This window comes from Onychostoma macrolepis, chromosome 17 (assembly GCF_012432095.1).
Source record: "Onychostoma macrolepis isolate SWU-2019 chromosome 17, ASM1243209v1, whole genome shotgun sequence".
Lineage (NCBI taxonomy): Eukaryota > Metazoa > Chordata > Actinopteri > Cypriniformes > Cyprinidae > Onychostoma > Onychostoma macrolepis.
In genome coordinates this window covers 1,662,389-1,677,363 of record NC_081171.1, presented here as the reverse complement: position 1 = coordinate 1,677,363, position 14,975 = coordinate 1,662,389, and the positions used below count along the sequence as shown (strand labels likewise).

Sequence of the window (14,975 nt, the reverse complement as noted above, 5' to 3'; positions counted from 1 at the left end):
GGTCAAAGCTGAATTTTCTGCATCATTACTGCAGTCTGGATAATTATAACAGGCCACTAAATTTGGTTATGTCTCATGTAAGAAATTATAGTTTGCGTAACTAAGTTTTTTTAAGACCATTTTTGCATTGTGACATTATTTTCATGACAATTAAGTGTGTTTAAACCCACCAAAATGCCATCATTTTCCAATCAAATTCTCATTTCCATCACTGTAATGCAAAAGTTTAAATAAAAATAATAGAATTTAAATAAAATAAATGGAAAAATAAAAAAAATGGATATAATTATTATATTCTATATTAATAAATATAAAATATAATCTAAAATTATTATAATATTATTATTAAATAGTGCAATATTGAGAATCACCATTAATAAATAATTGCAAAAAAAAGAGAATATGTTCATGCATTACAGTAATGGGGAGAAGGTGCTTAATTGATTTAAAAAAGAATAATTTTATTCAGCAAGGATGCATTAATTAAATTGATGAAAAGTGACAGTAAAGATATTTATAATGTTACAAAAGATTTCCGTTTCAAATAAATGCTGTTCTTTTGAGCTTTCTATTAATCTACAAAAATATCGTGCAGCACAACTGTTTTCAACATTGATAATAATCACAATGTTTCTTGAGCAGCATATTAGAATGATTTCTGAAGGTCATGTGACACTGAAGACTGCAGTAATGATGCTGAAAATACAGCTGCGCATCACATCAATAAATTACAGTTTAACAGATATTCACATAGAAAACAGTGATTTTAAATCATAATAATATTTCACAATTTTTACTGTATTTTTGATCAAATAAGCGCAGCCTGGGTGAGCAGAAGAGACTTCTTTCAGAAAGATTTTAAACTACCGATGGTGTACATTTGACCTGGTTTGCGTGCGGACAGCTTCGCTCTGTTAATCACGCAGGTATCGCTGTAACCCGAGCCGCTGGGGGTCGGGGCTCTCTGGGGTGAAAGCGGAGCTCGCAGACGCTTGTTAGTGGAGAGCAGAAGCAGTCGTGCCATCAGCGAGTCATTAGGGGTCCGGCGGCCCCTCGTGTGCTGCGGCGGGGCCCCGCGTTTACACGCAGGAGCACAGCAGGGTGTCATTAGCGGGAACAGCTTTCGTGAGAGCGCCGGCACCCTGCTGTAATGCAGGAAACAGAGTCAGACTACAGCACTTAATGCTTCAACAATAAACCTGCGTAAAGGGCTTGAAACATGCTATAGAGAATAGAAAAGTATAAAAATACAAAAAAGAAGATAAATAATATGTGACCCTGGACCACAAAACCAGTCATAAGGGTCAATTTTTTTAAATTGGGATTTATACATCATCTGAAGCTGAATAATCTTTCCATTGATGTATGGTTTGTTAGGATTGGACAATATTTGTCTGAGATACAACTATTTGAAAATCTGGAATCTGAGGGTGCAAAAAAATCTAAATATTGAGAAAATCGGCTTTAAAGTTGTCCAAATGAAGTTCGTAGCAATGCATATTACTAATCAAAAATTAAGTTTTGAGATATTTACAGTAGGAAATTTACAAAATATCTTTACTTAATATCCTAATGATTTTTGGCATAAAAGAAAGACCCATACAATGTATTGTTGGCTATTGCTACAAATATACCTGTGCTGCTTATGACTGCTTTTGTGCTCCAGGGTCACATAATGTGGTGTACAATGTAAATTTTTGCATTTTTATTTGTCTTTTTTAATGCTTTGTTAAATATAAAACCAATAAATGATAAATAGTACATTAAACATTTTTAATTGTGTATTTATATTTATTATAGTTAATAATAATGTACAATTTTGCAGTTATATTACATATTATGATTTAGAAAATAATAAAGCAATCAATAAGTACACCAAACTGTCTTTTAATTGTGTATGTATATCTTAATTATTAATGTTTTTATGTATATTTGAATTATTTTTGGTGGAAAGGGTTAATTTGGTGTGAAAATGTAAAATTTTGCAATATATTAGGTTTTTAATGCTGTGAAAAAGATTAAAACAATAAATAAATAGTTATGTTAATTTATTGTTGTTAAAATTGCATGCATATTTTGATTCATTAATTTGGCAGAAAGGGATGGTGTGGGGTAAAAATGTACAATTTTGCAATTACATTACGCTTTTTATTTTTTTAATTCTTTGGGAAAGATTAAAACAACAAAAAAGTAATTAAAACAGTTTGATGTACTTATTATTATTATGTGTATTTTAATTTTATTTTAGCGATAATGGTAAAAATGTTTTGCAATTATATTTTTGCTTTTTTAATGGTTTGTATTATAAAAAATGAATACAATAAAAATAATTAAATACATTGTAAAGTTGTTGAAATAGCTGTTGTGTGCAGACACTGAGCTGTTGAGTTTCAATAAATGCACCGGAGAGGAAATGTTGTCATATATAAATAAAAATAAAAATATATGATCTGAGGCCTGTAAATAAATCATCACATCCCATTTTATAAGTTTGCATTGTTTCTTCAGGGATGTTCAGTTGAGTGTTTGAATAGATAGGAGTTATTATACCAGTGCAAGAGTTTTTACTCTGTTTTACAGTCAAATTAATGTGATTTATTTATTTTTTTCTTCATTGCAGCGGAGCTCTTCCACCAGCTGTCTCAGGCTCTGGAGGTTTTGACAGACGCCGCTGCTAAGGTGAGAATCATCATAATGCATCATCCTATATGCATCATAAAGCACAGTTACATTAGATGAGCGCAATCATTTTGACTCCATTGTCTGCAACAGTATTTGAAGGCCTTCCATCCAATAGGTCTCCTCAGCTGTATCTAATTTTTTTAATTTACAAAACAGTCGGAGTGCCCATAAATTAAATTTAAAAATAAAATAATTAAAATAAAAAATCATTAAAATTTTAAAAATTAATTTCAGAATTCTAGAATTTTTGGGAGTGTAATGTTCTTCTAGTAGTTTGTGATTTTAAAAAGGATTTTTAAAAACTCAATATTTCTACCTGATAACATTTTTTAGAATCTGGCATAACTAGAAAAAATGCATATTCATAATACAGATTCCCATGGCAGTTAATTTCCAGGACTTTTCTAGGTCTAGGTCTAGGTCTCTTCTTCAGAGACAAAGAAATGAATTATAATAAGAAATGTCTGATCCTGTTTTGTCTTATTTTAAATCATTTTAAGTCATCTTCAGGTCCTCTCACACTGATATAGAAATGCTTGATGGTCTTCATCGGGATGTTCATTTGATCATTCGTACATTTGTTTTTCTTTCTTTCAGGCTGCTTACGACAAGGTCCGTGCTGCTAAAAAACAAGCCGAGGAGAGAAACAGAAAGCTAGATGACAAGAGGAAGAAGATTAAACTCGGTCAGCTACTCTTCATCAAGTACACTCATTTCTGCTCCCTTATTATGGGAATAAATCAATTGTATGGAGGCATGTATCTGCCAAGAGAGAAAAAAAAAAAAAAATAGGAATTGTGTATTTTTACCTCACAATTTAGTCATTTTTCTCGCAATTCTGACAAAAAAGTCAGAAAAGCAAGATATAATCTCATTCCTTGCAATTCTGAGTTTACATCGTTTACAAATTTTTTTCCCGTCATGGAATAAAAATAACTTTATCTCTCACAATTCAGACTTTTTTCTCAAAAAGTGCGAGATATAAACATGCAATTCTGAGAAAAAAGTGTTAATGATGACAGTTTGCGAGATATTAGCTTGCAAATCAGAGAACAGAAGTCTGAATGGTGAAAAATAAACTCGCAGTTATAAGTGGAAATTTGCAGTTACCTTTTTTATCCCACGGCAGAAAGGTAAAAAAAACAAAAAACAGAATTGTGTGCAAGGAAAAAAATTCAGGATTGCAAAGATTCAGAAACCGCGTTTCAGACAACGCCTCAACGGATGGATACATTCACACAAAGCTATGTGAAAATACCCGTTTTGGCAAGTATTCTGGTAAACACAGTAGGTTATGTCCATGTCTTAAGTTAACATATACAGCTGACTATGAAAAAATCAAATGTGTGTCAGTATCAGGTCCGTGCATTTAGTCTTAAAGAGACAGCAGCCTAGAAATGCCTACTTCTGTCTTGTCTGCTAATCAAACAACGCCACAGCTTTAAAAAAGATTCATCTGTATTTAACTTATGCAGTAAGCATGTTTTACACTTAATTATTACATTTTTGCACCTGAATACTACTGTTACTGTCTTTATATATAGCCTATAATTTTATGTTGTAGGCTGTACATCTACGCTTGGAATTTGTGCAATTCTTCATGTTGTATTACTGACTTTAGTAGTTAAGCTAGTAGTTTCTGCTGGGTATAGAACTACTTAAAGTAAGTTTTTAGTAATAAATGAAAAGCAAACTGATCCGATCCGTGACTCAAAATCCGTAGTATGATCCGAACCGTGAGTTTTGTGATCCGTTGCACCACTATATGGCAGAAATAGACTGCCATATGCTTGTCTGTGTAATGCGTATGACATTTATTGTGTGTTTTGTAGATTTGGAGGCGCGTGAGCGACAGGCAGAGAATGTGAAAGCAGATGATGTTAAAATCACCCGCACGTTAGAAGAGGAGGTAAGAGCTTCATTTGATCGAATATAACTCCATTAAGCGCTTGTGATTTGTGTGTTGCAGCCTAATGAATGGCATTTACTGTTTAGTAGTAAGAAAGTGTTTGTAAGTCCCTCCAAATGTACAGTGAGTTATTTTAGATGCATTTTCTTCTGCTAGAAGATGACTAGTAACCAAGTACAGCTAATATCGACTTTTTAAACGCATTTGGCGGATGGTTTTATCCAAAGTGACTTACTTTGCATTTAAAAGAACAGTTCACCCAAGAATGAAGATATGCAGAAAATGTGCTCACCTTCAGACTATCCAAGATTAGGATGAGTTTGTTTCTTCATCAGATTTGTAGAAATGTGTCTCTGCATCAGTGTCTCAGCAATGGATGCTCTGCAGTGAATGGGTGCCGTCAGAATGAGAGTCCAAACAGCTGATAAAAACATCCACAGCACTCCAGTCCATCAGTTAACATCTGGAGAAGACAAAAGCTTTAAAGTTTAGGTGCTTGATCTGTGCAGATTTCTCTCCTGATTCAGACCAGACCACTTTTTCACTGAAGGAATCATTATTATGGATTACGGACTTGGATTTTAGTTAAAAACGTCTTAATGATGGATTTGTTTCAGCTTTTGTCTTCTCCAGATGTTGTGGATTATTGTGATGTTTTTATCAGCTCTCATTCTGACGGCACCCATTCACTGCAGAGCATCCATTGCTGAGACACTGATGCAGAGACACATTTCTACAAACCTGATGAAGAAACAAACTCATCCTAATATCGGATGACCTGAGGATGAGAAAATGTTCAGCAAGTTTTCATTTTTGCATGAGCTATTCCTTTCAGATAAATACATTTCTATCGATCTACAGTCACATTCAGACTGTAACTCTTCTGTCCTGAGTCTGTGTGTAAGCGTCAGTGCTGCAGTAATGCCTCGTTTGATTAGTGAGCAGCCAATAGGTGTCAGTGTTTGTCTTGTGGAGTCTGAGTGACGGGTTACTGCGGGTCAGGCCGGCTGAATCGCTGTAGGAGATTCTAACGGCACAGAGTATTGTTTTGCTTATGCATATAATAATTCTGGGAATGCGTGTGGTTGTGTGTTTCTGTGTTGTAGATCGCCCGTCTGAGGGAGGAGGGATCACGAGAGCTACAGGAACAACAGAGACTCATACGAGAGCAGATCCAGAGAGAGAGAGACATGAACACAGGCACGGGTGCTTAAACACACTCTCACACACATTTACATTAATGCATCTGCCTGATGCATTTATCCAAAGCATATATTTTTTCTTTTTATTACCTTATTATGAATGGTTTATGCGTGCATGATGCTGCTAGCAACGCCAGGGTCGTTTGATTCCTAGGAAATGCATGATTATATGCCTCATGCCTTAAATGCACTGGAAGAGACTTTAGATAAAAGCATCTGGCAAGTACATTAAAATATAATATAAAATGTAAAACGTAATATTTACATACGTTTATTTAACATTTACCTGTCTAAATGAGGAAATACCATCCTAATTTCGTGTGGTTTTGCTATTAAACTAAATAAATAAAATAAATAAATTTGCTATTAGATAAATAAACACACACAGATCTTTAAAGAAAGAGTTCACCTAAAAGTAAACATGGTTTCTTGATATTGAATGATAAAATGATATTATTATAAATTTTATAATTATCAATTATTTTTCTTAAATACTATTTTTAAAGTGAAATATTACAATGGTACAATGGCAGTATTTTGTTTAATATTTAATTTAATTAAAAAATTGTGTTTTAATTATTTTATTTGATTTATTTTGTAATAAAATATGATTATATATCAATATGACTATAAATTAATAATAATAATAATTATTATTATTTAATAAATAATAATTATTCATTTATATGATTGTTGTTGTTATTATTAATAATAATAATAATAATAATGGTTATTATTATTATTATTATTGCTGCTGCCTACTACTAATACTATTACTATTCTTCTTCTTCTTATTATTGTTATATAGTCATATAGATATGTAATCACAACATTTTTCAGCCCTACAAACAGACAGAGCAAACCTTAAGATTTTTATTTATCGCATTTTAAATCACACTCACAATTTTTATCATAAAAAAAGCACCCCCCCAAATAGTGCAACCCTATTCCATACCTGTCTGCGTTTCTTTCTTCTATTGAACACAAAAGAAGGTATTTTGAAGAGCTTTGGGAACCAAACAACATCGGACCCCATTGACTCCCACTGTGTGGACAAAAACACATCTTTTCAAAACATCTTCAGAACAGAATCATTACTTTTGGGTGAACTATCCCTTTAAGACCTAAATTAACACAAACCTGGAAACTCAAACTGGAGTTACACAATCTTTTCTATTTATCATTTCCTCATTAGTCCAAGAATCATGTTTATGTGCGTTTAATCCTTTAATTTGCCCAGTAGTTTGTTTTATTGTGATTGTTGTGTTGATTTCTGGAACGCACACTGCTCACAGCATCAGAAACAGCTGCTGCGTTTGCTTTATAACCAATGCAGCAAGTATAAATAGATAATATTGTCCATATTACTGTAAATACAGATTTTACGACATGCAACACACAGCTGCTCATTATCGCCGTCTCACAATCTCTCTGCTAGATCATTTCAGTCTGATCTGAGGAGTCTGAGCGGCACATTTCAGCACAGATTTATGAATCTGTCACAGGGTTAAAGGATACAAATCATTAGAAATGAATAAATAAAACGTAGTTATCCATTAATTCAAGCAGATTCCTCAAACTGTGCCGGTGTTCGGTTTGTTTAATAGAGAGCTGATCAATATTGTGTTACAGTTTTGTACACACACACACACACACACACACACACACACGTTAGCATTTGAAGTGGATCAAAACCTTTCAACAAAGTTGTCCTCAACAAATTCTCAACAAAACTGTTTTCTTTGGTATATTTTACTGTTTCTGTTGTCAGACAACGGGATGAATATGAAATAGTGATTGAAACGAGACCCATTAAGACTACATAATCTTAACTACATAATCGAGCCGTCGTCTGAGGAAATCAAATAGGCTACACATAAGATAAAGACAATAGCTGTGCTGTGATTTCAGCTATACTTGCATGTAAAATTAGAGAAGCAACAATAATATCTGTGTTTAACTGAAAGCACTGCTCCTCTCCGCCACTCGCTGAACAGAGCAGACGCAGAGAGAGAGGTGTGTGTAGGGGTGTGCGATATTGGAATAAAAACAATATCTCGATATTTTTGGGGATTTTTTCGATAATAATAATTAGACGATATTGTAATAATATCTGACTACCTGCAGTAGGACAGCTGCAGTTTGTGATATTCTTCATTCTGTGTGGTCAGTTCACATTAGTGAACAGAACTGAATCTTTTCATATAGGTTTAAATTGATTTTTACCTTTTATGGGCATTTTTACCTTTAATAAAGCCTTTTTTTTTTTCCTTTTTCTAAAAGTGTGCATCTTTTGAATTAAATTGTTACATTTAATCAGTCAATTAGAATAATAAGACATTTAGGCTGTTACCAAACAAATGAAACCAGTATCAACTAAATTAATCTTTGCAGAAGTTGCATCTGAATGGCATTTAGATGCGTTTACACACTGTTTAATGCAGCTCAGAGGGTCATGGAGTGCTTTTACCTGCAGTTACAAATGCATAATGTTTTGATATTTTAAACATAAAACATTGAATTTTGATATTTGAAATTATTTAAAAAATTTAAAGATACTTTGAATGTGAAATTAAAACCGCCAGTAGGTGGCAGCAAGTCACTATTAACATTGCGACTGAACTGAATCATTTAAATGGTTGATTCATTCAGGAACAAAACACCGTCAAGAGACGCAAAACTGTTCTGTGGTGGCTATTTGGAATTATTTTTTGTTGGCAAAATAGACCATAAACAGGCAAGATGGTGTCTAAAACGGAAGTCTCTTAATATTAACTTATTGTTTATTGAACTGTTGTATAAAATCATTTGTAATCATGCTTATTTTTTTAAGCAAAAATTGCACTCTTTGTGTGATTTTTAACTATATGAAATGATATAAATATGTACATTTTCTGCCCCCGTATCTTGAATTTTGTGATCTTTCTTAATGCATTTTAATAGACTGAATTGTGCAGTGAAAGCACACACTCTAAATGCGCGCGTGCACTGTTTAACCCACTAAACTTCATCACGTTATGTATGCGCTCTCCGTAGGCTAGGTGTTTTGTTTGGTTTTTGCAAAATACTCGATAATGTCAAATTGTACATCATTAAAACAACAATTACGATATTATCGCAGACTATATATATCGCACACCCCTAGGTGTGTGCACAGCGGGAAAGAGAGACCTTGCCCGGCAGTACCAGAGTCTCAGTAACTAAATAAGGTTTGGAAAAACCCTAAAGATTGGTCGCTAGGTGCTTTGTTGAAAAAACCCCCCCAAAAAATAAATAAATAAAAATAAAAAGTTGCTAAATTGGCAACACTGTCAGCATCTCCATCCATTTCTCCAACTACGTGCTAGGCCACGGGTCAAACAGAAAATGTGCTGCGTTAATCGTGCATTAATAAAATTAGTTATTAACGTGTTAATTTTGACAGCCCTTATATATATATATATATATGTATATGTGTGTGTGTATATGTGTGTGTGTATATGTGTGTGTGTGTGTGTGTGTGTGTGTGTATATGTATGTGTATATATATATATATATATATATATATATATATATATTAGTGGTGGGTCATATCGGCGTTAACGTGCTGCGTTAACGTGAGACTCTTATCGGCGATTAAAAAATATCGCCGTTAATCTATTCTCAAAGTTGGGTTGGGAGCTGGGTCTATACTACGCAAGCTATGATGACTTTCACCTCGATTTATTTTTAAGAAGCTTCCCAATGGAAATCGGCAAGTCATTTCTGTCTCTCGTTACATGGTCGCGCTCTTTGTATCACAAGACAGCGGAGTTCCGCCCGGTTCGCACACACACAAACAAACGTAAGCGCACACACAAGTGAGCACACCCCACCCTATTTGTAAATATTAAGCCGAAACGCCTATTTAAATATGACTTCTGTGTGTCTCTGTGTTAATGTATGGCGCAGACGCCGGGTTTGTTCACTACTCATACAGAAGACCGCGTGACGCTTGCGGCGATATTAACGTCTGTCGTCTCACTAAATGAGGACATAAATACATGAACAACATCTCCAGAACTGCTCTGAGAGTCACTTCATGAGCATTCGAGCGTTTCATTTGAGAAAACCTATCCTCACGGCAACCCGTCAAAATAAAAGTTCGGTTTCACTTGAAGACATTGGGCAGAACGTAATAGGCTACTACTACTAAAACTATTAAAACCTTTAAGGAATAATCATACAATGTCTTCAATGTTATTATCAATATAAAATTCTTGATGACTGCTAGTTGTTTACTTATCTACTTGGCAGAATTCAAATGAGCCATTTTAATCTAGATTAATCTAGATTAATTCCAAGATTACAGTGAGATTAATCTAGATTAAAAAATTAATCTATGCCACCACTAATATATATATATATATATATATATATATATATATATATATATATATATATATATATATATATATATATATATATATATATATATATATATATATATATATATATATATATAAACATGAAATAAATTGACAGTTCATTTCATAATTTATTATTATTTTTTTTACAAATCCCTAAATTTCCTAAATATAATATTATAATAACAGTGTTTTATTTATTATTTACATTTTTAATTAATTTATTACATATTGTAATAATTTAGAAAAAAAAATAAGAAAACAATTTTTTTCTTACTTCCAGAAAATAAAACACAACACAAATGTGTTGTGTTTCATTTTTATTTCAAGTTGCTTTCTTGAGTCACACGCAAGCAGGTTGCTTCAGAAAGCCTCAAATGAGAACCATGTTTATGTGTGTTTAGTGTCTCTGTAATATTAGTGCATGGAAATGAAAGCGTCTGTTCTGCACCTGATGCATGAACATCTCAAGTAAATAGGTGGTGATGGGCAAATCTCCACAGAATAAGATGCTGCACAGCAGAAAACACTGGACAGAGGGTCAGTACAAGCGGCCGGCCGTGTGAGGATGATGAGCGTTTGCTCTCAGCGGACAGAAGCTGTGAATGTGATGTTTGTGTCTGATTGAATGAGAGCAGGATGGGCTGTGATTAGAACTCATATTTCCTCTCTGTTTTCTCTCAACATCCTCATTTGTCTCTCACAGACTCTTCAGCAGTACATCAGGGTAACCGCAACGTGACTCCTAAATTAAAGGTATGTGCATAGAAGTGAATGGCAAAAAAAGAATGAATAAAAAAATGTATGCATAGAAGTAAATAAAATTATATTTATGTACATAGTAGTGAATAATAGAATAGAAAAATAAATGAATAATAAAAATACATATGTATAGAAGTGAATAGCTAAATTGAAAACACACACATATGTACTATATATATATATATATATATATATATATATATATATATATCAATATCTAAATAAAGGGGCTAAAATTAGCTATTCATAAAATATAGAAAATAATTTTTATAAATTAATTGTTAATTTTATTTAATATATTATGAAAATCTTATATGAATTAATTAATAAATATGTCTATGTAAAATATTTACTTAGTCCTCATCCTTACATTTCATATTTTTATTAAATGTTTTATTTTGACTACTTTTTATTATTTTAAATATATTTTTATTTAGTTTTATTAAAAACTATATATATATTTATTGACAAAATATTAAAAATAAGTTATGCATTAATCGTTCATTTTATTTTGAATATTATAAAATATTAAATTATGTGAATGAATGAATAAATCTAAAATATATTTTTAGAGTCCATATGCTTCTATTAAATAAGTGTTTTATTTTGATCATTTTTGATAATGTAATATATTATAAAATACGAAACAATATATATATATTCTATATATATATATATATATATATATATATATATATTTTCCCAGCAGTCTCTGATAGATCTATATATATTCTCTCTCTCTCTCTCTCTCTCTCTCTATATATATATATATATATATATATATATATATATATATATATATATACTCTTATTTTTATTAAGTGTTTATTATTTTAAATGTATTTTAAAATGAAAACATAAACATGATTCACATGCATATGCAGCTTTGTAATGGACATCTATCCTGTTTGGACCTGAGAACTCGCTGACCCGTAATTCTTATTAATGATCCGTTCCTGTTCTTCAATGTCATCGTTTCGTCTGGAGACTCATATCTATGGAAAACCAGCAGGACAGTATTTCCTTTGGAAAGCTCTCAGTTTTCTTCATTAGTGGACGGAGGGGGATGTTAGCTAATGTGTTTATGTATTTAATCTCATTATTGTGATCCGAGCGTCCCATCCTCCGGTGAATTGGCGTCATGTTTGTGAGCTCGGTCAGCAAAAATAAACACCAGCGCTGAATTAGACGAAACTGCGGCTGATGTACGGTTACGTTATGTGAGGTTTGGCTTGAACTCGGTCTTAAACGGTTTTCCCAGCAGTCTCTGATAGATCAGCCCGGGCCGATCAGTGTTTCAGACGGATCTGTGCACGTGTATTTTTCTTTAAAACTCATTTGTCTTGACTTTCTCAGAGGAGTCTGATTAAACGAGTACAGACCCAATAAAACTAATTAGTTTTGCTCTTTAACTGGACCGCTCCATTAATTAAAGCTGAGTCCTCAAACCGCACTCGTGTTTGCTTTCTTTATTAGAGAGCTGATAAATACTGTGTTACACAGAAACTCAAGTTTGGTGCAACACCTGAGAAATAAAATTAATACTCAATATGAAGCATAAGCAGACACTTTTTGAGGGAATCTTACCCAAAAAAACCCCCAAAAAACCCAAAAAACAAATATGCATATTAATGTGAATACTAAATAATATGCTGTAATATGTGATATTATATTATAAAGTTATTTATTATTTACATTAATATTCATATTTATTACCCAAACATAAAAATAAGAACAAATAAAGTAATTAAAATAAAGGAAAATAAAATAAACATGTATATTAATGTAAATAATAGTATATGCATTATTTATTATTTACATTAATATACATATTTATTACCCAAATTAAAAATAAGAACAAATAAAATAAACATGCATGTAAATGTAAAGAAATATAAATTTAATTTAATTTAATTAAATTTAACATATAAATTATATCTCTATCTTTCTCTAGATATCTGTAATTATAAATTTTTGAATCAGTTTTATTTTTCTGTTTTAATTTTAGTTTCTGCTATTAATTTTGTTGTTTGTCATTTTTAGCAGTTTTTAAAAACAGTATATAATAAAATATACAGTATTTTAATGGTTTTAATTTTAGTTTCATGTATGTGTGTATATATATATATATATATAATTTTTTTACATTTCTTTTAAAATTTATTTATATATATAAATAAATAAATAAATAAATAAATAAAATTTTCTTAGCCATATAAAATCAAATGATATTTAAGATAGTCTCTGGACATACTGCAATCAGCATAAATTAAAAAAAAAATATATATTATTTATTTATTTATTTTTTGCTGCATTACAGTGATTTTTATGTTACAGTATGAGAACTGAAGGAGAAAATGTCATAATTTTCATGAAGATAATCACAGCAGACTAGAGAATCTTATTTATGTCCTCTTTAAGAAACGCGTTGCATTGATGTTGATTTTCTGTGTTTGATTCCCGTCCTCAGCTGAAGTGGAAGTGTAAAAAAGACGACGCCAGCAACGCCGGCTATTCTCACGAATTCCTTCAAAGCCTCTTCCAAAAGGTGAGTCTGTAGTTTTCAGTGGAATGGTTTGCTTGTTCTTCAGCTAATGGCTGTTGATGAGTTGAATCTGATCAGCTGGGAGTGAAGCGTGTGAGAGAGTGACCTCGTGTGTGAATGAGCAGTTTGCTGTGGTTAACGAGGTCTGCATGACATCAGCCGTTAAACGCTTTTATTCCCCTCGTGTGTGAGCTCCATTAAGTTTTGTAGCAGCGCAGAACGCTGAAGGCAACGCAGCGCACATGCCACCGTTACGGACGCGTTTAGTGCCGTCTGGGGACTCGCTGGAAATCTGCTCTTCACATGCAACTAATGACGTCTGATTCAATTAGCCTTCTTCACACTTCCGCGTTTCTGCTTCCGGATTGGCGCTTGCAGGGTAAAAGATTTTCCGGTGACAACCGCGGCCGTACTTAACAAGAATGAGTTCGAGAATCGAAGTCTTTTTTACAAATGAGAGATTATGAAAATGCTTGCGCTGCCGGTACTTTACTCTACAAAGTGCAAACATTTCACAATTAACTGTTTGCATTAGCTCGGGTCATCACAAATACACTGAAAAAAAATTATTAATTGAATTTGCTACATTTTTTTTAAGGTAAGTGGTTGCAAACAATTAATTTTAGCTACATTTAAAACATATATATTTTTTAAGTTTGTCAGCTAAATTTGTTTATTTAAATGTATCTAAAATAAATTGATTGCAACCACTTACCTTAAAAAAAAAACAAACATTGAATTTACAATTTTTTTTATGAATTTTTTTCAGTGTACAAGATCATTAATTCTAAATGGTGGCAGTTAGTTTTGGCTTTCTGTCCGTTTGATGCTGGCTGTGCATTATGAATCTCAGCAACCACCCCGGGTACCATAGCACACGTCTAGCAACACCCTAGCAACCGCATAGCAGCACCTTAGCAACCACCCTGGGTACCTTAGCAACCGCATAGCAACACCCTAGCAACCACCCTGGGTACCATAGCAAACTGCCTATCAACACTCTAGCAACCGCATAGCAACACCTTAGCAACCACCCCAAGTACCCTAGCAACTGCATAGCAACACCCTAGCAACTACCTCAGGTAACCTAGAAACACCCTAGCAACCACCTTGAGTACCCTAGCAACCACCCTAGAAGCCACCCCAGGTACCCCAGCGATCTGTTCTTCAGATAGACTGTATTGCCTTTAAAACATTCAAACTTTAATCTTTAAAAGCATTTCACGTATTTCAAACTACTTCAAACTGAAAACCTTCAAACTTCAAGCTTTTAAAACTTTTACAAGCTTTCTGGCTAGTTATTAAAGTAATATTGTATTTTCTACTTGCTCTCCTTTGCATTATTAACGTGATGTTTAAACGTACATTGTATAACGTGCCCTGAGAAATACATATTAAGCAAGAGATGACTCAGATTCATGACTTTATTCCTATTGTATCGGATTACGTTGTTGTGTTGAGTTTAATATGCTTAAACCGGACTCAGAATG

At 32.8% G+C, this 14,975-nt stretch overlaps 1 protein-coding gene across 2 annotated transcripts in view; it reads left to right on the top strand.

Annotated features, from left to right (window-relative positions):
• Positions 1 to 14,975, top strand: part of dnajc17 (DnaJ (Hsp40) homolog, subfamily C, member 17) — a 61,943-nt gene that overhangs the window by 9,866 nt on the left and 37,102 nt on the right. Inside the window, exons 3-8 of one of the 2 annotated variants that reach the window (XM_058749772.1) lie at positions 2,621 to 2,679; positions 3,280 to 3,367; positions 4,515 to 4,591; positions 5,698 to 5,791; positions 10,885 to 10,934; positions 13,411 to 13,488. In XM_058749772.1, the coding sequence (XP_058605755.1) occupies positions 2,621 to 2,679; positions 3,280 to 3,367; positions 4,515 to 4,591; positions 5,698 to 5,791; positions 10,885 to 10,934; positions 13,411 to 13,488 (446 nt within the window). Of the gene's footprint in view, positions 1 to 2,620; positions 2,680 to 3,279; positions 3,368 to 4,514; positions 4,592 to 5,697; positions 5,798 to 10,884; positions 10,935 to 13,410; positions 13,489 to 14,975 lie in introns of both variants that reach the window. The other variant, XM_058749771.1, reaches the window with a different exon arrangement.